Source organism: Mustela nigripes, chromosome 13, assembly GCF_022355385.1.
Source record: "Mustela nigripes isolate SB6536 chromosome 13, MUSNIG.SB6536, whole genome shotgun sequence".
In the NCBI taxonomy this organism is placed as follows: Eukaryota; Metazoa; Chordata; class Mammalia; order Carnivora; family Mustelidae; genus Mustela; species Mustela nigripes.
Window position 1 is genome coordinate 5,783,174 of NC_081569.1, and position 24,379 is coordinate 5,807,552.

General features: G+C 48.4%; 2 protein-coding genes and 1 pseudogene across 2 annotated transcripts in view; 2 read left to right on the top strand and 1 right to left on the bottom strand.

Annotated features, from left to right (window-relative positions):
* Positions 1-211: 211 nt before the first annotated feature.
* Positions 212-24,379, bottom strand: part of WDR93 (WD repeat domain 93) — a 43,546-nt gene continuing 19,378 nt past the window's right edge. The window contains exons 8-17 of the mRNA XM_059371581.1: positions 19,854-19,938; positions 17,073-17,244; positions 15,847-15,917; positions 15,209-15,295; positions 14,042-14,161; positions 12,022-12,235; positions 9,826-9,889; positions 8,966-9,122; positions 8,432-8,630; positions 212-549 (exon numbers count right to left, since the gene is read on the bottom strand). Coding sequence (XP_059227564.1) covers positions 453-549; positions 8,432-8,630; positions 8,966-9,122; positions 9,826-9,889; positions 12,022-12,235; positions 14,042-14,161; positions 15,209-15,295; positions 15,847-15,917; positions 17,073-17,244; positions 19,854-19,938 — 1,266 coding nt within the window. The 3' untranslated portion in view covers positions 212-452. The remainder of the gene's footprint in view (positions 550-8,431; positions 8,631-8,965; positions 9,123-9,825; positions 9,890-12,021; positions 12,236-14,041; positions 14,162-15,208; positions 15,296-15,846; positions 15,918-17,072; positions 17,245-19,853; positions 19,939-24,379) is intronic.
* On the top strand, positions 23,088-23,210 carry LOC132000357 (U4 spliceosomal RNA; annotated as a pseudogene).
* On the top strand, positions 23,259-23,696 carry LOC132029077 (large ribosomal subunit protein eL31-like). Its single transcript, XM_059418468.1, has one exon. It carries the CDS (start codon positions 23,280-23,282, stop codon positions 23,652-23,654), a length of 375 nt encoding a protein of 124 aa, XP_059274451.1. The 5' UTR covers positions 23,259-23,279; the 3' UTR covers positions 23,655-23,696.

Consider the following 24,379-nt stretch of genomic DNA (forward strand, 5'->3'; position numbering starts at 1 on the left):
GCCTCTCCAAAGTGGCTCCAGTTGCGAAGAGGGAGAGAAGCCGGTGGGGAGAAAGCCGGCCACACAGTCGCTGGGGGAGCCTGGGGTCTTGCTCATGGGAGCAAAGGGACTCTCCGGGGCCCAGAAGGCGAGTGGTCCTCACAAGGCCCAGGAAACCCTTGCCTGGGCCCTGCTAGCGTCTGGACTGGGTGGGAAGGAAGAGTCCGGCTGGAAACAGTATTGCTGTTTATTGGGGTGACACGTCATCCGCCTGAGGGCTCTCACAAGCGGCTTAAGGTTGAAGCCCCCCCCAGAGCATGGCTCTCCCTTGCTGACGTCCTGGACTGCCAGTCCGGGTCCCTGGGCCTACTGAGCTGCAGCCCTGTCCCCACGTCATCGCCTGGCCTCAGGGCACCCTGGGGGGAAGCCTGCCTGTGGCCAACCTTCTCAGAGAGCCCAGAGCAGCAGCCCGGTCACTTCCTGAAGTTCTCTCTTTGGAGAAGCAAGGAATACCTGCGAATCCGCGCGCAGTGCTCCTGCTCCTTTGCCGCCTTCTCCAGCTTCTGGAACCTGTGGGCCACAGAGGTGGGAATGAGAGGAAATTGTGTTGCGCCCTGTGCTCCCCACCCCTCCAGCTCCTCGGTCCCAGGACAGCCCCTGACCACCCTGTGCTAAACTAACAAACTCGCCAAGTGACACATGTGCTGCCTGTCAGTGTCCTCGGGACTCAGCCTGGGGCACAGCCTGCCCTCAGAACCTTTACTGCCTGACTACAGGGCCGGCCACCTCAGCCAGGAGCTGAGCCCGCTAGAAGGCACAGTGCGCTGGGGGACTCATGGTCCCTGTGCATGGACCACCGTCAGCCACATCGGAATGCCAGCACGTCCAGTGGTTAAATACTCCTCAAGCGTCTACTAGTGTCTTCAGCTGGACCCCAAGACCTAGCCTTGACCGCCCCCCTGTTTGTGCCCACCAACCTTTGTGGGTACATTTTTCCTTAAGTTCTTCTTCTTCTTCTTCTTCTTTTTAAAGATTTTATTTACTTATTTGACAGAGGATCACTATTGGGCAGAGAGAGAGGGGGAAGCAGGCTCCCCGCTGAGCAAAGAGCCTGATGCGGGGCTGGAGGACCCTGAGATCATGACCTGAGCTGAAGGCAGAGGCTTAACTCACTGAGCCACCCAGATGCCCCTCCTTAAGTTCTTCTTTCCAGCGTATCTCTTAATTTAGGCAAACGACCCGAGGGCCACACTAAACCTGAAACTACCCCTCAAGCAGCAGCAACAGCCCAGACAAAGCCTTTTGGAGGCCCAGACCACCCCGACAGGTTTGTGCTTAACCCCCAACCGACGCCTGCGCATGTGGACCATGGAGTGACCCATGGAGGGACAGACCATTGTATCTACCTCCTTGTAATACTAAAATCTCCACCCAAGGAAGAGCACAAGCCTCATTTATACAACATACAATGTACACATGGGCGAGTTTCCTAAAGGCGCACGCGTGACCCTAGGCCGGCCTCTATGTACAATGACGGGGCTTCCCTAGCTAAGTACTCATCCTAACCCTCACTAAAAGGAACCCAGTCCCCATTGCTCAGGGAGTCACGGCTTTGCAAGTCACTAACTTTGTAAGTTAGCCCGTGATCACCTCATTGGCTGCAAATCAAGCTCCCTTCATGCAACAGCTTGCCTGGTGTAGCTTCCTAGGAGGGTTTGGTTACGCTAGTGACAGGCACGGGTGCAAGTGCAGGGAAGACCAGAGTGTACAGAAACAGCCCCGGTTCCCCCCCGGTTTCCTCTGGGTGACAGGAGTGAAGGACATTTATAATCCGAGGCATTTCAGCGGCCGTCAAGGTCAAATGCAGGGAGAACCTGGGAGGGGTGGACCCTGCCCGGGGAGTGCTCCTAGAAGATCAGGTGTCTGAGTTGGGTCTCTTACAAAGTAAGAGGTTAATTTAAAAACAACAAAAAAACAAGCAGATGCACGTTCAGTACAGGAGAGTCGGAGAAGCCCAGGATCCACCCCTCATTCTGCACGCAGACCTGGCCGCTGGAAGCGTGCGGAGGACGCCTTCCTTCTGGGGAAAGGGGTGCGGGCTGCTGGCCAGGTTCCTGCTGCAGCCTGCGTGCACCGAGGGTGTCAAAACAGTCCCGGCACGCAGGAGGAGGGCTCCTTCTGGGGAGAAAGGCAGCGATTGCAGCTCTGGATTTGTTTCAAGGCTCTGTCTGCCAAAGCGCATCCACGTGGAGACGTATCTGGTCTAAACGCACTAAAACATTTTTTAACTTGAAAAAGTAGCCTATACGTTGCTTTTAAAGAAATCAGAAAATCCAGGTGGGTATACAATTACAAGCAATCTCCCTCTCACCTCAGATCCTGGCTTTCCCTTCCCAAAGCAACTGTAATTAACAGCTCCCTGTAAGTCCTTGGAAATTGTTTTCACACGTACAAGCATAGACGTGCATAAAATCTTGTGTTTTTTTTTTTTCTTTGTGGCCACACACTCTTGTGCACCCCCCGGTTTGTACTGGAAATGTATCCTAGAAACGGCTTCTAGTGGCCACTCACAGATCTGCCACCTTCTCTCTCCCTAACAAGCACACCCTGGGGCTGAAAATCCTTTGTTAAGGCCTTCCAGGCTGCGTGAACGGTGCCTGCGGAGGGAGCACGGGGAGGAGGCTGAGTGTGCACGGGGTACACACTCGGACTTTGAACCCACACTGCTTGTACCTCACTTACAAGCTGTTGACCCTGGACAGGCGAGAGTAACAACAGTAAAAAATAAGATTATGCCCGCAAAACACTTAGCATAGTACCAGACCCCAGGTAGGTGCTCAGTGCACGTTAATGACCACAATACTTCTTGGGGTGCCTGGGTGGCTCAGTGGGTTAAGCCTCTGCCTTTGGCTCAGGTCATGATCTCAGGGTCCTGGGATTGAGCCCCACATTGGGCTCTCCGCTTAGGGAGCCTGCTCCCCCCTTCTCTCTGCCTGCCTCTCTGCCTACTTGTGATTTCTGCTTGTCAAATAAATAAATAAAATCGTTAAAAAAAAAAAATACTTCCACTGCTGATGAATTAGTGGGAGTGAAATTTCTGGCTCAGGAGGTCAAAACAACATGACTTCCATAGACGACCCTCCAGGAGTGCCTGCTGGCTCAGTTGGTGGAGCCATGGCTCTTGATCTTGGGGTTGTAAGTTCAAACCCCTTGTTGGGTTTAGAGATTACTTAAAAATAAAATCAGAGAAGAAAATAAAAGAAAAAGTGACTGCCCAAGTGGCTGCTGAATAGATCGGACGAGGGCAAGTCTGAAAAGGAAGCCCGAGAATAAAGCCGTTTGTGTGTTAAGACAACGTGGGTGATTTGCAACATACACTGTGGCACGGAGGCCTTTCTCTGTGGTCTCATGATAAGTAATGCTGGCCCTTACTGCACATGCCATCGTGTCCCATGCTGAGATGTGGCCGTCACTCATTTCATGCATGAAGACCTGAGGCCTGTCCTGTCCCACAGCTAGAGGCCGCCGGTCTGCGCCCCAGGCCTACTGCACAGCTTGTGCCCTGAATTTGAGGCTCTTTACACCTGCCCTTCAACAACATCTAAGGGAAAAGATGGAAAACTCCAGCGACCTGAGCCTCGAAACTTCTGTCTGGCTGCATGAGCAGCCGCATTTGCAGCTAGCCAGACAAACCAGGAAAAAAAACTGTTCGTAACACACTGACACAGGACTTTTAAAATCAAAAGAGAATGAACTTGTGCTTGGGAAAAAGATCCAAGCCAAGTCACTGAAAGAGAGAGAGACATGTACAATGTATGTAACAAAAGCTGCAAAGTGTCCTTCACTTCCAGATGAAAATAGTGATGGGCTATCACTTCTGGCCTGCCCCACCCCTGGTTCCCTTGGCCGTGGACCTGGACTGTTGGGTCACCCCCGAAGCCCACCTTCTGGCAGAAAGCCAGCTATGGAGAACCCTGCATCTTTCTGGGCTTTGTATTCACAGAGAATGAAAGGAGAGCGAGCCAGAGACACAGAGAGGAAGGGGCACTCTGTTTCTGTCTGCTTCCTGGTGTCCAGAAATTGCTATCGTGATCAAGTTTGAGCCAGCCAGAGAGGGCAGACTCTAAAGCAGGGCAGGGAGCCAGGAAATGGTGCCTAGAGACCCGGGCTGGAGGAGAGCAGAGGCCAGGCCTCGGGGAGGGGGGTGGCGGAGTGGGGGGTAGGGACACGTATTTGGAGCTAACTGGCCTCCTTTTAAAGCCCCGAAGGCAGGCTCCCTTTCACACAGGCTGTTTATAAAAGTCCCAAGGGTAGGTTTTGTGAAAGCAATTTGGACAGAGTATTGCAAGTCTGAAACTTTGACTCGATTGCCACATAAACCCATTGCCTTGAAATTTCACTTATTTTTAGCATCAGTGAAGCTGTTTCAGACACGAGGAATGAAAGGGGGGGAAGAGGTGAGATTAATATTGGGGGGACACATAGGAGCCTATGTGAGAAACAGCAGCAGAAGTATGTTAAAGTCTACATTGTGGGCATGTGGCTGTTCAGTGACTTTTTTCTCCTCAAACCTGTATGTTTGAAATTTTTCAAAGTAAGGGGCACCTGGGTGGCTCAGACCGTTGAGTCCAGTTCTTGATTTTGGCTCAGGTCATGATCTCAGGGTCATGAGATCAAGCAGCATGGAGCCTGCTAAAATTCTCTCTCCTTTTCCCTCTGCCTCCCCCTGCCCACCCCCACCCTTTGTGCACTTTCTCTTGGGAGGAAGGAAGGAAGGATGGACAATTTCAAACTAAAATGCTGGGGCAGGGACTACTCTTTGGGAAAACCCCAGGTATCAGACCTCAGAACAGGAGAAGAGAAAAAAGCCTTCTTTTAATCAATGTTTCCCAAATTCTTGCTGGGACCCAGTTTGGAAAATGGGATGCCATAAGAGATATAATCCAAACACTGTGATCAGGCCCAAGTGAATGTTCCTTCAATCTGGGCTGGCCACAACCACACAGTGTGACCCCTCCTAGCTCCTGCTGGGTTCCAGGACCCAGTGAACACTTCCCTGAGCTTTTCTATTCCCAAGCTCCCAAGCCCTGGCCCCTGGCTCCTGAGGTCCCACGTGGTCAGCCCCTCCAACCTTCTCCCCTGCAGAAGGTTCCCCAGGAGGCAGTCCTCTTCACCCCTCTCAGTGGCTGTGGGGCCTTCCCAGGGAGAGGTTGGGGTGAGGGTCCTAAGAGCTAAGCTGTGTTGATAAGGAGGAAAGACATTAGGGAAAAAGCACCTTAAAAAAGTCCATTCCCACGGGAACTGGAGGAGGTCAGGGTATATGGACCCTGTCCTTATGAGAGCAGACCCAGCCACAGGGGAGTGGGGAGCTATACTGTAGACACAGCCTTTCCATGGAAATTACATAGGCATTAAAAGCCGTATTTATAAGGAGGTTTTTCTTAAAAAATAATGAACTTCTATTCTGGAGCGACACAAAGCCAGACTTAAAAATTGATCATGAAACAGGATCTCAACTTAGTGAAAACACCAAAGGGAAAACCTGAACCAAAATTAACAAATTAACAGCCCTGCTAGGGTTTTTGTGATGGACTCTGAGTTATTTAAAAAATTTTTTTTGCATTGTCCTATTTTCCAAATTTCTACAAGTGTATCGATAATAACTTCTATCAGAAATAGTGAATAATTTTTTTTTTTTTTACAATGGAGAAGTACTTAGTAGTAGCTCTGCTTGAAGAAAATTTCCTTCCTTCCGCGGGTTCCTTCCACGGGTGTCCTGAGTTCTAATCTCCACTTATACCTTGGCCAAGGGTGGGACTTGTCCATCAGGGACTGTGGCAGCCTGAATTGGCCGGGCCCTCTGCTGCCAGGTGGGAGGTGAGCCTCCCAGTGCTGGAAATGTGGGGCCGGGGGCCATTCCCCCAGGTGGGGCAGCCGGCTGGCTTCCAGCTCAAGTGGGAAGGCTCACCCTTTCCAGGCCAGTGAAAGAGAGGGGTCAGACTGAAAGGCAGAAATGGAAGCAAGCTCCTTAAACAAGGGGCTCTCTGGGTCTTATCAAGAAAGAGCTGCAGATACTACGCCGCCATCAAAAAGAATAAAATCTCGCCATTTGCAGCGATGTGGATGGGAGTAGAGGCTGTTAGGCTAAGCGAAATAAGTCAGAGAAAGACAAATACCATATGATTGCTCTCATGGGGGACTGATGAAACGAGACTGATGGCTATAGGGGAAGGGAAAAGAAAAATAAAACAAGATGAAAATCGAGAGGGAGGCAAACCATAAGAGACAAACTCTAGGAAACAAACTGAGGGTGGCTGGAGGGGAGGTGCGGGGGGGGGGGGGGGGGGGGGGGGTGATTGGGGGATGGGCATTAAGGAGGGCCCTTCCTCTAATGATCACTGAGTAGTATACGCCGCTGGCGAGTCACTAATTTCTACCTATGAGACTAATTAAAAAATTTAAAAAGGAAAAAGCTCCAGAAATCTCCGTGCCAGGACCTCCCCTGAGAACAGTCTCACTACGGCCATGGTCTAAACTCATACTCTTCACTTCTTTTTTCACTGATATTTAAAATTTTCCAAAATAACTTTTTTGTTTTGTTTTGTTTTTGTTTTTAGAAAAGCTGCAAATAGGGAAAGTACAAAGAAAGAAAATCACACATACGTGATCACCCAGATATAACTACCGTTACTATGGGTATACACACTTCTAGTCTTCTTTTACTCAAAATCAGGATTATACTGTAAGTAATAATTTATAACCTCTCCTTATCTTTTACTTAGAAAAATTTCAAACCTACAGAAAAGTTGCAAGTAGTACAATACACCTGTATTCACCACCTATAAACATTTTATCTGTCTGTCACTCTCTATGAATATTGTCCTCGGTTTCACAGATTGTTCACATTTTCTCTTTCTCTCTCTAAATGTTTTTCTGGTCTGCTGGAAAATAAACTAGACTTCATGATGGTTCACCCTTAAATTATTCAGTTGCATGTCCTCAGAACAAGTCAAGCCATCAAGGGTTAAAAGAAGAAGCCTCCATGGGAGGAACAGGGGCACTCTTAGTAAATCTTGGTAATCCTTTCATCAGGGGAAATGTCTACTGACCCCTTCTTTGCTGTCCTCCCCCAAGACCCACAGAGCATCCCCGCCTCGGACAAGGATGGCCCTGCTTCCCTCCCAGGGATGCTGAAAGCCCTAAGGCCAGCCCACCACGCCCAGGAAGGAACCAAGTGCAGCCGGTAAAAGCCGTCATGGGGGCCGAGGCGCCACCTGGCGGTGGTGTCTACAGTTTCCTGGGAACGAACTGAGACTAACCCAGCATCACTCTTGGACCTACCATGGAGTGAGGACCCTATGCCCAGCCCTTGACATGTATTAGCTCTCGAATACCTACACCACCTGCGGGCCAGGCATCGTGGAAGAGCCCACAGCACAGTCTGCTGCACCATGGGCGTACCACACATCTTTTTTGAATTAACGAGGAAACTGAGGCTCTTGGAGGTTAAGGGACTCGACAAGGTCTCCCGGCCAGTGAGCGGCGGAGGCAGCAGATTTCAGAGCTGAGTACCCTCCTGTTGCTTCATTCCTCTGGAGGCAAGCGTGAGGAGATCATACTGGAGAGATCACAGAGTCCCAGAGCGGATGCCACAGAAGGCCCGGGAAGGAAAGGGACCACTCGATTCCCTCCCCACCCCGTCTGTTGTGGAGGGCTCCACTAGTGACCCTGTCCCACTTAAAGTGCACGGTCCAAATCATGACACAAATCTACAAGAATTTGCAAGCCGCCAGAAATTTGTAGTGAATGGGAGAGAAGAGAGACCTGCTTTTCCAGAGCGGACAGAGCACAGTTCACGATGCTTCTACAGTGGAAAGGGCTGTGGACAGAGTCCTGGTGGCACCACGACAGTGGAAAGGGGAGAGACGCAGGACCTCACCATTTGTCCAGATGATGGATAAAGCAGAGGGGAGCTTTGACCAGGGGCTGGAAAACCGTTTCTACAAAGGTGTGACAGATCCTATGGTGTCTGTTGGCAGTGTCAGCTCTGCCGTTGTGACACATGAGCAGCCACTGGTAAGACCTAACAAACAGGCCTGTTCCAGCAACACTTTATTCATGGAAACGGGCCACAGCCCCTGTCTTAGATGATTGTGTCTGATAATCCAAATATGATTTGTAAAACCAAAGACTCGAGAAAGCAGAAAGCAAAGACAGTCTTGACAAGGAGAAAACAGCAACTGGCAGCCCTTCCTTTCCAGCCTGAATCCTCTGCTCCTTTTCTACCAAGCCGAACGGGAACCGGGGCTTGGCTCCTGGGCTAGGAGAGGGTGGGGTTCCCCGCTGGCGGGGGCTCTAAATGCTGGACGGACCTTACCGTCAAACGAACGCCACTAGTCCTCCATCCAGACACCCCCAGGGGCAGGGACGGGAGGCGGACCCAGCACTCTACCTCTTCTGGAGGAAACGCTCGCATCTTTTCTCCAAGGGCAGCACCTGGGCAAAGGCCGCGTTCTCGGTCATGTCAGCTTCCGGAATGGTGTGATTTTTGGACAGGTTTTCCAGGAGTGGGTAGGCCTCGAGGTTGAAATAGAAAACAGAACTCTGGCTGTCCTTGGTGTTGCTGGATTCAGTTTCGTCGGGATGGTCTCCTGAGATGAAACGACAGGGCCAGCGCGGTGGAGGGAGGACCTTCTCTGTGGGCTGGGCGGGCACAGGGGGGCTGCTCTCTCTTGGTAAGGCTGGCTCATGGGACTGAGCTGTGAGGGGCTCACTGGATCTAGAATAGCAAGATTCCAGAGAAAAGACCTTGCCTTGTGTTTTAGCTAAGCGCCTAGGGAGGGCTGAACAGCCGCGTCGTTCTGGCCTGTGGTGTGGGGTGCGAGAGTGGGGGAAGAGATTGGGCAGTGTCACCCCATCTAGTTCTGGGAGGGGACGGAGAGTGTCAGGAAAAGAGCCAGCAGGCCACAGGGTCCCCCTCCAGTACCTCGGAGCAGGAAACACGGGTGTTGAACAGACACGACAAACAAGGGCTTCCAGGGGACCACCAGATGGTAGGTTCTGGGTAGAGCAAAGGCACAGATGATCTGAGGCTTGGCCACATCCATGAGCTGTAGAGAGCCGTTCCCATAGAAGACCAGCAACTGGGAAGCAGACAGATGGTGATGGGGACTTCTCTGTCCCCTCCATTTGGAGTCAGAGAAGCAGCTGGACATTTCAACAGGCCACAGAGAGACCTGATTTGCTTTCAGGCACCCAGTGAGGCTCAGGGAGCAGAGAAGTGTGTGTGTTCCCTTCTCTGGCGGTCCCCCCAGCAACAGGCCCTCCTCCAGGCGCTGGATCTGATCCTGGAGGCGCTTCCCCTTTCTGCCCTGGCTTCTAGTCTGCCAGTACCTCACCCCGCCCTGCTGAGGTGCTGGCCCTCCACATGACTTTAGTGCTGCCTCTGTGTACAAACCCTTTCCTTCCGTCCTCGGGGACCCCATTCACTCCAATGGCTCCTCCTGGCCTGAGATCTGAGCCAGAACTCCCTCTTGCCTGGGCTCCTTCCTCCCTGTAGATGGGACATACCCCGATGTCATCCTCTTCCAGCTGCCACACTGTTTCCTCTCCCCCAGACTCACAAGTCCAGCGTCTGTCCTTGTCCTCTCCACCCCCTCTTGTCACCGCCTCCTGAAAGCAGCTGCTTTCAGCTGTGCAGCCCAGCAGGGCAAGGACTTGTTCCTTCATCCCCCGGTAGCCCAGAGCCAGTCCAGGGTCTAGCACTTGACCTGCCTTTGACATGTAGTGTTTGAAGGACAAATGACCACGTTTACTGAAGAGGAGTGAGGGGCACAAGGAACCTACCATGCCAGGTAAGGCTTGGACTGGGGCCACTGCACAGATGGCTTCATCCAGGTGCTTTATAGGCCTGCAGGAAACAAGACACATGGCCAGTCGTACTGAGTCGGCCAGAGTTCAAGCTGCGCTGTCCTCTCCAGGGCATACACCCCAGACACACTCTTGTGTATATAAGCATCAGGAGATATGTTGGACTTTTCAGAGTAGCAAACACTGGGGACCATCTGATTGTTCCCTGGAAGAAGCATGCCTCGTTGCACTCTGTTATACGACGGGCTGCAGTGCAGGTGGGAAAATAACCAGGCTGCGTTCCCCAACATGTGCGACTCCCATGAACAAGGTCGCAAGGCAAGTGATAGAAGAAATGGCACTGAGAAACAAACTGGGGAGTATACAGGATAGGATTCCATTTACAATTGCCCCAAATAATGCGCAGCTAAGTGGTCGGTTACTTGGAGATACAGGTGGTTGATTCTTACAGGAGAGCCAAGGAATAATGAATTTTGGAAAGCCATATTATAGATGGAAAAACAAACTGGCCGTAATATTTTGCAGCAACTCCCATCAAAAGGTGGAGTCAAGGGGAGCTTGGGTGGCTCAGTCTGTTGAGCGTCTGACTCTTGGTTTTGGCTCTGGTCATGGACTCATGGATTGTGGGATTGAACCCCCCTGCTTCCGGCTTCTTGCTCAGCTGGGAGTCTGCTTGAAAGAATCCCTCTGCCCTGCCCCGCCCTCTGCTTGTGCATGCACACTTGCTCTCTCCATATAGATAAATCTTCAAAAAAAAAAAAAGTCTTTAAAAAAAGGAAAAAGATAGAAGTGCCTGGGTGGCTCAGTGGGTTAAAGCCTCTGCCTTCGGCTCAGGTCATGATCCTAGGATCGAGCCCCGCATCGCATCAGGCTCTCTGCTCAGCAGGGAGCCTGCTTCCTCCTCTCTCTCTGCCTGCCTCTCTGCCTCCTTGTGATCTGTCAAGTAAATATATAAAATCTTTAAAAAAAAAAAAAAGGAAAAAGATGGAGTCAATTTTCCCACTGCTTGATCGTGGATATGGCCATGTGATGTGCTCTGTCCTGTGTGGCATGAACAGAGGCCTGGAAAGTGTTTGTGCACTGCGGTGGCCCTTGCTTGCTGAGGGGGCCCTTGGGCTGTCAAGTGATAGAGGCTGAGACAGCCTGCAGGAGTGGCCACAAGGAGGAGAAACAAGCATCCTGGCCAATGGCCACGTGAGTGAGGCCACTGAGAACTTCCCAGCCCCTGGCTGAGCTGTCAGTGGCCTGGGACACACATGAGAGCCTGAACCAGACCAGTGGAGGAGCTGCCCAGCTGAGCCTCACCCAAAGAGCCGACCTACAGGATCGGGGGTCCGGGGCTAAATAATGAGTGTTTCCTTTAGCCTTTAAGTTGTGGGGTGGTGTTACATACAGCAATAGATAGATAACTACCTTTGGGGAGGAGAGAAGAACGTGACCGGGGACAAGCACACAGAGAGCCTTAACTGAATTGGAGATTATCTTTTCTTAAATATTTTATTTATTTCTTTGAGAGAGAGACAGCAAAAAGAGAGGACAAGCAGAGGGGAGAGGGAGAAACAGACTCCCTACTGAGTAGGGAGCCCAATGCAAGGCTCTGTCCCAGGACCCCAGGATCATGACCTGAGCCAAAGGCAGATGCTTAACCGACTGAGCCACCCAAGCACCTGGGAGATGATCTAGTTCTTAAGCTTGATGATGGGTGCAGGGGAGTTTCTCTCTGCCTCTAGATATATGCATACGTGGACACACACACTAAATATAGTGTGTATATGTATATATATATGCATACATATAGGGTGTGCATATAGAAACAGCCGAAATCCACACACATATTCTGTTGATCATTTGCAAGCTTAAAGTATTCCACAATTTAGAAAAGAAAGAGACCCTTGAGGAAACGGATAAAAGGCTCTTTTGGCAGAAATGATGCTCTTCTTGGTCATGTGGGACACAAAAGGTGTCCCTTGTGCCATCATACAATTTTTGCAAGACGAGTTTTACATATTTACCCACATATAAAAGACAGTGGGGACCTTGGGACGCTCACGGGTGGGGGGTGGCAGCTACAGAGCAGTGGACTCCCACAGGGGAGGTGGTCGGTGTCTTATCAGTGAGAGGCGCCATCTGGCTGGCAGCTCGTTCACTCCGTCCTGCGCTCGAGCCACCCACCTCTCAGCGAGCACACTGATGCTGGGTCCTTGGGTCCCTCTGGCTGTCACCAGGTAGAGAGAAGAGTCTGTGCACAGCACCACACACTTCATTTGGGATTTCAAGGGATTCTCAGGATACATGTTCTTTCCTTTGTGGACTAAGAAGTACTTCAGGAAGTGAATGCTCTGGCAGGAACAACCCTTGGGAAGCGCGATGACCCCAAGAGGGAAACCTGGAGAAATAATTGCACCAGCAGATCAGAAAAGTGGCCAGACGACGATGCAGCCATGGGCTCGGGGTCCGTGACCAGCAGGTGTGTGAGTGATGTGAAGGCAAGATCCAGCCAGGAGAGCCCTTTGAGAGTGAAACCAGAAACCCCAAAGCCCAGTGGGAGAGAAGAGCCCCCCTCCTGAGTACGGAGAAGCGTGGGGGACAGGGAGGACCAGCCCCGTGGAGGGGTCTGAGTCAGCACTGGGATGGAAGGAAGGAAGCTACACCCAGCCTGGTCCTGAACCACAGCTGACCAGGGCAGGTCGAAGTACAACAGAGGGGGCAAGAGCCAGGGTGGTCTCGGAGAAGGAGAGGGACATGTGTGTGTGTCGCCAAGCAATATCCAGAATGTATCAACATCCAGAAAAATGAAAGCAAGCTATCAGGCAAGTGAATGTGCCATTAGTATCATCCTTCTGCCTTTGACGTATCTTTTTTTTTTTTTAATCTTATTTATTTATTTGACAGAGAGAGAGAGATCACAAGTAGACAGAGAGGCAGACAGAGAAAGGAGGGGAAGCAGGCTCCTTGCTGAGCAGAGAGCCCGATGCGTGGCTCAATTCCAGGACCCTGAGATCATGACCTGAGCCAAAGGCAGAGGCCTTAACCCACTGAGCCACCCAGGCACCCCTGACTTGGACACATCTTTAGCCATTGTAAGAACACTGTGGGTGCAGTAACTCAAGTTCAAGAGGGCCTGGAGCCCTGTTTATCTTCCCGCCATGTGGGCAGAGTACGCACTATTGGAAAGAACTATGGCATTCTTCAGACAAATATGCCAAGTGAGGAAGGCACTCCACTGGCTTGACAGAGGCCTCCCTGAGATGGCCACGAGCCAGGCACCACCCCGAGCTCTCACCGACGTGTGGGCTCGGAGCGCTGCCGGGGATGATGGCATACCTCTACTCCCAAATGAAACACCTATCCAATTACAAAAGGGCAAACCAGTGATTCAGTCATCCCATCTAAGAAAGTCTGGTAAGAGGGAGACACTCCCAGGGCGCCTGGGTGGCTCAGTCGGTTAAGCGTCCAACTCTCGGTTTCGGCTCCGGTCATGATCTCATGGGTGGGATGGAGCCCCATGTTGGACTCTGTGCTCGGTGGGGAGTCTGAGGTTCTCTCTCTCCATCTCCCTCTGCCCCTCCTCCCCACTCTCTCTTTAATTAGTTAATTAATTAAAGGGAGACACTTCCTTACATCTTGATCAACTTAGGGCAAGTAGACACCGCTGATTTTCTGCACCTGCAAAGCTAGACCCAGGACCCAGGACTCTAGCAACTTACCGCCCACCCAGAATAGTTGCTGGTCTTGCCCTGGCCCCCTTTGAGGTCTCTTAGTTTCCATACCAGTGAGGTTCCTGCTGACCAGGGAGGGGGTAGAATAGCAGGAAGCAGGGCTTGCTTATTTTGAGAGGTTGGGGGAGACGGGGAGAGGGTCGAGACTGCCATGGTGCCACACCCGGGGCTGGAAGACACTTCCTCCCCAGAGAGTGACAGTGAGGAAATGGACGGACTTCCAGACCTTGGTCTGGTGCGGGGACGGAGCTAGCACTCAGTAAATCCACATGGAATGGGAATTGTCCGCACATAGTAAGTTCAATAAATGTCTGTTGAATGAGTGAATGAGGGGAAGGCAGGACCGGCTCCCCAAGTTGACCTAAGAACACGGAGTAACTAACAGAAGGCTCCGAGCCTACAGGAATTCCAGCGTTCCCGGACTCTCGTTACCCGGAGACCCGCCCAGGGGTTAGGTGGAGATGGGGGCTCACCTTCAGCCAGGTCCAACAGCGTGAGCACGCCATCCTCGCAGGCCAGCGCTAGGTAGGTGCAGGTGCAGCTGAGCTGGGAGACCGTAATGGGCGCGGCGCAGGGCCACACGCTCTCCGGGTCTGCGGGGAGGACACGGCATGCAAGGCTGTCCCCCAGCCTCCGCCCCCACCCAGCACCTCCACCTGCACAGCCCAAGACCCAGACGAGTCTGCCTGTCTGGGATGTGGGCAGGAGCCATGGTCTGGGCTCACCCTCTCGCTCACCTCTCGGCAATGCTGTCTCCCTCCTAAGGATAAAAGAAGGGGTCACGCTACTGTCCCCCTGCAGCTAACAATGAAGGCTTATGAGGTGCTGACCACTGTGGTAAGCCCTTTCCATGCCTCCTTTCAGTTAATTCTCACAAGGGTCCCGTGAAGTGAGTCCTGTTAGCACCCCTATTTCACAGATGAGGAAACTGAGGCAGAGATGTAAGCGACCTGCCCCAGGTCCCAGCCAGTCGGTACAGAGGTTGGTATTAGAAGCCGCGCTGCCTGGGAGAGGGCTGGAAGGAGAGAGATTCTTCCTTTGCCCATTTTCACATTTCACTCTCCTTGTATAATTCTGAAATATAACCTAAGCGAACAGCTCAAGGAATCACCCCGAAGTGAACTTGCTCGACAACCATGAGTTTGTATAAACCAAACCACCACCATGTTTCCAAAGTGCTTGTCAGTTTCAAAGAGCTTTCACATCCGGAAACCTTCTGGATTTGGCTCTTCCCAGCAAGGGCGAGCAGGGAGCAGGGATGGCGTCGTGAATTATCTCTGTGTTTCAGATGAGAAGAGGGGACTGGGGCTCACGGTGGCTGGCCTGACGGCACGCAGTTTACAAACGCCTGGGCCGGGGCTGGATCTGGCCTCTGACGCCAGGCCTCTCTTTACCTGAGCTGCCAAAGGAGTCCTGGGGACTAGACCGGGTTTTGTCCCTGTTGACCTGTTCTCTTAAAGAAACGGGACCGCTCAGAGACAGAGTCTTGCGGTCACTCACACCCCAGCCACTGAGCTACCTGCTTCTGCCTGCACAGCTCTGGTCCCCTAAAGTGACACGTCAGTCACGTGCCCTCAACTAAGCTGGAGAAGGCCATGCTCCGAGAGCCCCGAGCTTAGGGAACCCCCATCTCAAAGTACCGACTTTATCCTTCAGAGTTCGGTGAAGTGAATAGAGGAAGAAGTTGTGATTTCCAGGCCAGTGTATGCCAAGGACACAGGCTACCCCTGGGAAAGAAGAGAGAGGGGGCATCATGTAAGGAATCTAGATACCCTCTGGTTTGTACAGAAGCTGTTTGCCCAAGAGGAAGTCAGTTTGCAATCAAAAGTGGTCTGTTCTAAGGGGCAGCAGGCAACAGAAGGACGTGCCTCCTGGGGAGTGGGGGGGCACCCCTGGGAGGGCTGTACCTAAGGTCAAGTCACCTTCCTGGGTGGGGAGGATGGTCACACTGCCCCTGGGCTGCTTTCACATCTTCTAGATAATTCATGTCCTCTTGGCTGTCAGTGTTTTAAATAACCTTTTGTACAAAATGAATTCATCTCCACAAGCAGCCCGGCGGGCCATGGGCTCATGCCCTCCTTGTGGCAGGTCCCTCCCTGAGATGATGCCAGTCTCTGTCATCAGGGAATCTGGGCACCATGCATCCAGCCAGAAACCATTAAGCTCCAGCTGTGAAGCTAGTGACCTACTTCCGGCCTCCCTCCCTGCCAGGGTTTGCTGAGGCATTCCCTCCAGGGGCTCACTGCCAAGGATAAACCCCTGCTTCGTGTTCATTTACCCGAGGGGCTCTTGACTTCTGCTGGCATTGCAATCATGCTGCTGGGGAGGAGGAAATGGAACGTGGCCATGCTGGGGAGAAAAAGAGACACCAGTCAGAGCCCCAGCAGACTCCTTGGCCAGGAGAGATGCTGGCAGTCTTGGTGCTAAAACCAGACATGGGTGGTTAGGATGGACCTTCCACGCTCTCTGTGCTGGTACTGGTGGCTGCAGACCTTGGAAGTTGGTGAGGGCGGGGCGGACTGAGCTGTGGGAGTCACTCGCAGGTTGGGAACAGTGCCCAGCACCTAGCAGAACTTTCTCTGTCCTAGAGGAAGATCCCTTAGTGATCAGTCTCGGCTCCCTCATGCTGGGGGGTAATCCAACTAGGGGGGTGCTGATAAATTTGCTCTTCTTAAAAAAGCCAATCAATTTCTTGATTTATAGAGTTTGCATTTACAAGAGCTTCTTGTGGTATAAAGACTCCCACTACAGACTGTGTGAATAGTTTAGCAACTAGCCTGCAACACTCCTAACTACCCAGCTAGGCAGTGCACCCCTGAACTTCATGGGGGTCCCGCTTCAGGTCTCTGGTAGCTGCTATGAGGGCACAACCCTAGGAGTCTGTGTCCCCAAGTGAGAAAATTCGAGATGCTCTTAACAGCAAGATGTGAGGCTTCCCGGGTAAAGCAAGAACATTCCGGAGGTTCAGCGTAGCTGTGAGGAGAGCTAGCTCCTAAAATCAGCTCTACCAAGTTCAAAGACTTGGGCTCAGTTTTTACAATCACAGCAGGGCTCATGAGCCCTTCCTGCTGCCTGAGGTTACAGAGGAAGGTATTTAAGTAATTAGACATTAATATATGACATTAGAAAGACTGGATGGAAATTGAATAATAAGTCTCACTGAATAGTGAGACTTTTATGTCTGTCTGCAGGCTCTTCTGTGTTGTCAAGATAATCAGGAAAATTTTTTTTTAAGAGAAGATGTGCACAAAATTGTAAACTAAACTCCTCTCACGCACACACGTCTATCCCCTCTTTGAAATTCACGTGATCAGCCTCTGTTCTAACAGTATTTGAACAATCTCCACACACTTTTTCAAAACATCTGCTGAAATTTTTGGAAAAAAGTCCCCGAAACCAGGAGCTCTTAGACCTCAGATGAATTCACGGGCTTGGGCACATGTTCCTGCGAGTGCCCGCACGGCTCGGGGAGCAGGGGGCTCCCGGGACCCCGGGCCCGCTCACCTGAGTGGCTCCTCCTCCCACTCCGTGTCCGGGTCCTTCCGGTATGAGGCGTGGAAGATGGCCGCCTGCTGCTCCCACTGACTGTCCTTGATGAAGTGGTTCTGCCCCGAGCCCAGGCCATAGTAGTCCTCTACCTTGGCAAAGATTTCCAGGGGGCTTTTGAACGTGGTACCTAGGATGAAAAGATTCCGGAATTGGTCAAACCCTGGGACTTCCGCCTTCCTGATTTTCCCTCCTTCCTCGGTGCTTCCCAGTTTCCTGTGGAATCCCCCATCCCCGGAAGTCCATCGGGGAGCCCAGGGTTCAGCCTTCGCCCTGCCTCTTTCCTGCCCCGGCTGCTCAGGGAGCACGGGCCAAGCGCAGCTCCCACAGCCCCATCCCACCGCCACTTCCTGTTTCCGGGTTACCGGATCCGCAGCGGAGGCCTCAGACCACCGGTGCTGCGTCCCCAGGGCAGCAAGGCCCCAAACGGCCAGTTGCGGTCACTACTGAGCTGCTGCTGAAGACCCCCGTAATCAGACAGGCCCGCCCCGAGTTCACCTACCCCACCGCCTTCCTTCAAAATTCTCCTCTCTGCCAATCACTTTTCTTACCACTCGACTCCCCCTGAAACCTTTTGTTTCCTTCTTTTTCAACTGTTCCTAAATCCTCAGTATGACTGGGTGATTGATTTTCTGGGCGCCCACCCCAGCTTTGAGAACTCTGCTCTCTTTGGAGCGGGCTGGAGGCCCCATAGTGCCCCAGGTTCCCTTCCCCTGAGACATCCACTGTCCCGGGTTTCTTGCATTGGTTGCTACAGGAGACCCCTTTTGTATAAACAAATGGCAGTGAACGATGCACAAGCAGTTCCCTTAGTGGGGTCCCTGATCAGCAGGGATCGCGCAGGCTCAACAGAACTTGTTAGAAATGCAGATTCTCGGGCTCCACCCCAGGCGGAAGGGGAAACTGTGGGTGGAGCCCAGCCATCCGGGTTCTAACAAGTTCTCCAGGTGAGTCTGATGCAACTAACGTTTGAGAATTGTTCTAAGACACGAGCACCCTTGCGTTTATCACTCACAGTGGCTTGGAGATCTATTCCTATCATACTATAGACCTTCCTCATTGTTGCTTGTTTTCTTTTCTTCTTCTTTTTTTTCCCTTTTTCCTTTTTTTTTTTTTTTTTTTTAAGATTTTATTTATTTGACAGACGGAGATCAGAAGTGGGCACAGAGGCAGGCAGAGAGAAAGAGGGGGAAGCAGGCTCCCCGCGGAGCAGAGAGCCCGATGTGAGACTAGATCCCAGGACCCTGAGATCATGACCTGAGCCAAAGGCAGCTGCTTGACTGACTGAGCCGCCCGGGTGTTCCTGTTGCTTGTTTCCATTCTCTGAAAAATTTTCTTATGTGAAATGTAATACATTCAGCAAAGAGCATAAAAATATATATCTTAATAAATTATTACAAGGCAAACATCTGTCTCTACTCAGGTCCAGAGATGGGACAATGTGTGCTCCCTAGAAATTCTGCAAAGGCCTGTCTCCAGTCACGGCCTCTGGGGAAGAGCGGCAGCCACTCTCCTGGCTTCTGTGTAAGCACCACGTTCTATTTATTTTACTTTCTCCCTCCTCCTCTTCCCCTTTCCCCTATTTGTGCTCCCTCTCTCTCTCAAATAAATAAAATCTTTAAAAAATATTTAAAAGCTCTATTGTTTTCTCTTTCTTATTTACTTCTGTGAGTCATCTGGAATTTATTTTTGTGTGTGGCATGAGGCAGGAGTCCTGTCTCACTTTTGTTTCCATATGGACAAGCAGCACCATTTACTGAAATGACCATCCTTTCTCTACAGCTCCGGATTGCCACCCCTCAGATATCAAGTGGACACTAATGCCTGAGTCTGTCCTGGCCTCTATGATAGTTCTTTCATCTATTTTTTTTTATCTTGTCTTAATCACTATAGCTTTATGATAAATCTTGATGGAGCAAATCGTATCATCATGTTCTTTTATGAGAGTGAACTAGATATTCTTGGCTTTTTAAATTTCCTTCTTTGTTTTTAATGGTTGCAAAGTATTCCTTTGGATGCGTGTGACCAGATTTTATTTAATTAGTCTTTTGCATCTATAAATACTGCTGCAGTGAATATTCTTATATCTTTTATGTCATGTGCACGTATTGAAAGGATATACTCTATCCTCTGCCTATAATGGACTTCTCCTCTGCACCTCATGACCTACTCCTACTTATCCTTCAAAACCTTTCCAAATGCCTCATCCTTTGATAAAGGCTTTGCCTGCTCTGTGGCAGAGTTAGTCACTCTTTCCTCTATATTCTCGTGGTCCTAGATGTTCCCCATCATTGCACTTATCATAACGTTCAATGTTGGTTTCCTCTTACTCCTCTTTAGTAGCACTGCAGCTTTTAGAGCACAGGAAGGTGTGTCTTCCTCATCTGTGTGCTTGGTGTGTTACTGGCACTCAGCAAATACTGATCAATGAACAAACACAGAAATATAGAAATGAATAAACTCCAGCTAAATGACTGTCTTTCCAGATTTCCCAATTCTGTTAGTTAGCTGTATCCTTGTAACTTCTATATTTTTTGTCTTCAGATCCCAGAGCTTATGACTTAAAAATTTTTTTCCTTTCAGAACTATACTTGTAATTTAGATATTGCTGCTAATAAGTAGAAAAGATGGGAAATGTAGAGAAAGGCAAAAAAAAAAAAAAAAAAAAAAGGAAAAAAGAGAAAAGAAAACCAAATTCATGGCAGAAGGAAAGAGAGCAGTTAGTTGAATTATACTAACCTGTAACTGGTTTGGGTGGTTTGATCTTCATTATGTGAACTGGAAGACTCAACTTAATGTCTCCTCTAAAACAAACCATCATATCCTACAATAAGGAAAAGGGGATATAACAGAATCATTAAAAACATATCTGAAAGAAGACAGAAAAAGAGGGGAAAGGAAGAAAGAAAAGGGGAAAAGTGGGACAAATAGAAAGTAAATAGCAAAGTGATAGATTTAAATTCAAACACATCAATAATTACATTAAACATAAATGGCCTAACTACCCTAATTAAAGGTAATTGTACAAAAACTGTATAAGAAGGTAAGACCCAACTACATGCTGTCAAAAAGAAATTCATTTTAAATACAAAGACACCAATATTAAAAGTATAGAAAAAGATACATCTTGTAAAAATAATGAAAGGAAAGCTGGGGTGACTGTATTAATATCTGACATAATAGATGATTTCAGAGCAAAAAATATTACCAGGGTTCAAAGATTCACTGAATAATGATAAAACAGTCAATTCACCAAGGAGATATAACGTTCCGAATGTTTACACACCTAATAACGGAGCTTCGAAATACATGAAGCGAAGGCTCATAGAAGTGAAAGCAGAAATAGATAAATCTGTAATTTATTTTTTTAACCATCTCTGCCCTCCCACCTCAGGCAGCGATCCTGATAAATCTGCAATCTTAAAGATTTGAACACTCCTCTCCCAATAACTGATAGAATAGACAGAAACCCAGTAAGAGCATAGTAAGGATATAGAAGGAAAAGCAGTAAATATATAGGAGACTTAAATAACTTGACCAACAATAGCTGAATACACATTGTTTTGAAGTGCACATGAAACACTTAACAAGATAAACCATATTCTGGGCACAAAACAAATCTTAATAAATTTAAAAGGCTTCAAATTATATGAAGCATGTTCTCTAATCACAATGGAATTAGAAATCACAAAAATAAAGACATCTGGATATTTCAAAGTATAGAAGTATTTAGAAGTATAATATACCTCTAAATAATTCATTGTTCAAAAAATATGTCAAAAAGCAAACTGGGAAGTAATTTGAAGTATTTTTTAAAATAACATAAAATTATAAAGAAAGGTCTATTTCTGGGCTCTCTGTTCTCTTCCATTGATCTATGTGTCTGTTTTTGTGCCAGTACCATACTGTCTTGATGATGACATCTTTGTAATAGAGCTTGAAGTCTGGAATTGTGATGCCACCAACTTTGACTTTCTCTTTCAATATTCCTTTGGCTATTTGAGGTCTTTTCTGGTTCCATATAAATTTTAGGATTATTTGTTCCATTTCTTTGGAAAAAAAAAAAAGGATGGGATTTTGATAGGATTACATTAAATGTGTAGATTGCTTTAGGTAACATAGACATTTTCACAATATTTGTTCTTCCAATTCATGTTCACTATTACATGATCTCCCTGATATGAGGAAGTGGAGATGCAACGTGGGGGGGTTGGGGGTAGGAAAAGAATAAATGAACAAAGATGGGCTCGGGAGGGAGATAAACCGTAAGAGACTTTTTAATGTCACAAAACAAGCTGAGGGTGGCTGGGGGTAAAGGGGTAGGGAGAGGGTGGTGGGGTTATGGACATTGGGGAAGGTATGTGCTATGGTGAGTGTTGTGAAGTGTGTAAACCTGGCAATTCACAGACCTGTACCCCTGGGGCTAGTAATAAATTATATGTTTATTAAAAAATTAAAAAACTTTTTAGGGGCACCTGGGTGGCTCAGTGGGTTAAGCCGCTGCCTTCGGCTCAGGTCATGATCTCAGGGTCCTGAGATCGAGCCCCGCATCGGGCTCTCTGCTCAGCAGGGAGCCTGCTTCTCTCTCTCTCTCTGCCTGCCTCTCCATCTACTTGTGATTTCTCTCTGTCAAATAAATAAATAAAATCTTTAAAAAAAAAAACTTTTTAAAAATATATAACGGAAACAGCTAAAACAGTGCTTAGATGTAAGTTTATAGCACTAAATGCCTATATCAGAAAAGAAGATCTCAAATCAATGACCTACCTTCCTACCATAAGAAACTAGAAAACAAGGAAAAACTTACACCTGAAGTGGATGAAAGAAAATAATAATCAAATTGGAAACCACTGAGATAAAAAACAGAAAAAAAAAAAATGAAGAAAAGAAATGAAACCAAAAGCTGGCTCTTTGATGAGATTAATCAAATTGACAAACCTCTAGCCAAGCTGATTAAGAAAAAAAGAGAAAATACAAATTACCAATATCAGAAATGGGAGTCATTTGAGTGTCCGACTCTCAATTTTGGTTCAGGTCATGATCTCAAGGTTGTGAGATAGAGTCCCGCACCTGCCATCAATGGGGAGTCAGTTTGGGATTCTCTCTTCCTCTCTCTCTGCTCCTCCCCCACCAGCTGTCTCTGTCTCTCTCTCTCTCTCTGTCTCTCTCTATCTCAAATCAATCAATCAAACAAACAAACCAATATCAGAAATGAAGAAGGTGACATCAAAACAGATTTTACAGGGGTAAAATCTGTAAAAACAGATTTTACAGGGGCGCCTGGGTGGCTCAGTATGGATTTGGCTGAGGTCATGATCTCAGAGTCATGGGCTCAAGCCCCACATTGGTCTCTGCATTCAGCATGGAGTCTGCTGAAGTTTCTTTCCCTCTGCCTCTCCCCCTGCTCACTCCCTCTCTTTTTTTCTCTAAAATACATACATACATACATACATCTAGCTTTTTAAAAAAACACATTTTACAGATAATGAAAGGATAACACGGGATTATGAACCACTTTATGTCAATACCTTAGGTAACTTAGATACAAAAGTTTCCTTAAGAAGAAAGAGATAACCCTTTGTCACTCAAGACATCAAATTTGTAGTTCCACAAAGGAAATTCCGCAGCTAGATGGCTTTATTGGTTACCTCTATCAAACATTTTAAGAAGAAATAATACCAATTCTATATAAACTCTTCCAGAAAATAGAATGGGAATATTTCAACTTATTATACAAGACCAGCATCACCCTGATACCACAACCAAAGATGTTATAAGAAAATAAAACCAGGGTACCGGGCTGGACCAGTTGGTGGGACGTTCGACTCTTGATCTTGGGTTTGAGCTCAAGCTCCAAGTTGGGCTTAGAGATGACTTAAAAAAAATCTTAAAGAAAAGGAAACTAAATATTCTTCATGAATATACATGTAAAATTTATTAAGAAAATATTGGCAAGTTAAAATTGGTGAGTTGAGCTTTGCGCAGTGGCAGTATTGTAGCCAATGAGGTTTATCCGAGGCGCAATTATTGCTAATTGAAAACTTTCCCTAAACTTGGTGAGTTGGATCTACAAACAGTTTCTTTAAAAAAAAAATTAAAATAAGGCACACATAAATAACATTAAGAATAGGAAAAGGGCTTCCTTTCCAACCCGGGCCCGGCAGAATGGCTCCCGCGAAGAAGGGTGGCGAGAAGAAGGGCTGTTCTGCCATCAACGAGGTAGTGACCAGAGAATACACCATCAACATTCACAAGCGCATCCATGGAGTGGGTTTCAAGAAGCGTGCCCCTCGGGCACTCAAAGAGATCCGGAAATTTGCCATGAAGGAGATGGGAACTCCAGATGTGCGCATTGACACAAGGTTCAACAAAGCTGTCTGGGCCAAAGGAATAAGGAACGTTCCGTACCGCATCCGTGTGCGGTTGTCCAGAAAACGTAACGAGGATGAAGATTCTCCAAACAAGCTCTACACACTGGTCACCTATGTACCTGTCACCACTTTCAAAAATCTACAGACAGTTAATGTGGATGAAAACTAATCGCTGATTGTCAAATAAAGGTATAAAACTGCAAAAAAAAAAAATAAATAAATAAACAAATAAAAAAGAATAGGAAAAGGGACTAATTTAAAAGACAGGTTTTTATTTTTATACCATAGGAAAAACATATTTACACATATACAAAAGTTATAGATCTACACTAATAAATGAATTGTGACTGAACTAGGCTCAAAAATTTTTTTTTAAATTTTGAAATTAAAAAGATAATATAAGGTGCCTGGGTGGCTCAGATGGTTATGCGTCTGCCTTCGGCTCAGGTCATGATCCCAGGGTCCTGGGATCGAGCCCCGCATCGGGCTCTCTGCTCAGCAGGGAGTCCACTTCTCACTTTCCTTTCTACTCCCCCCACTTGCACTCTCTCACTCTCTCTGTCGATAAATAAATAAAAATAAAATCTTTTAAAAAAGAGATAATATAGGACTTATTTAGACCTAGAGGGTAAAAAAAGAAATATCCAGCTTTCTTTATAAGGCTAGGATAACACTAAGACCGAATGCTGATAAGAAAACCACAAGGAGGGGCGCCTGGGTGGCTCAGTGGGTTAAGCTGCTGCCTTCGGCTCAGGTCATGATCTCAGGGTCCTGGGATCGAGTCCCACATCGGGCTCTCTGCTCAGCAGGGAGCCTGCTTCCTCCTCTCTCTCTGCCTGCCTCTCTGCCTACTTGTGATCTCTGTCTGTCAAATAAATAAATAAAATCTTAAAA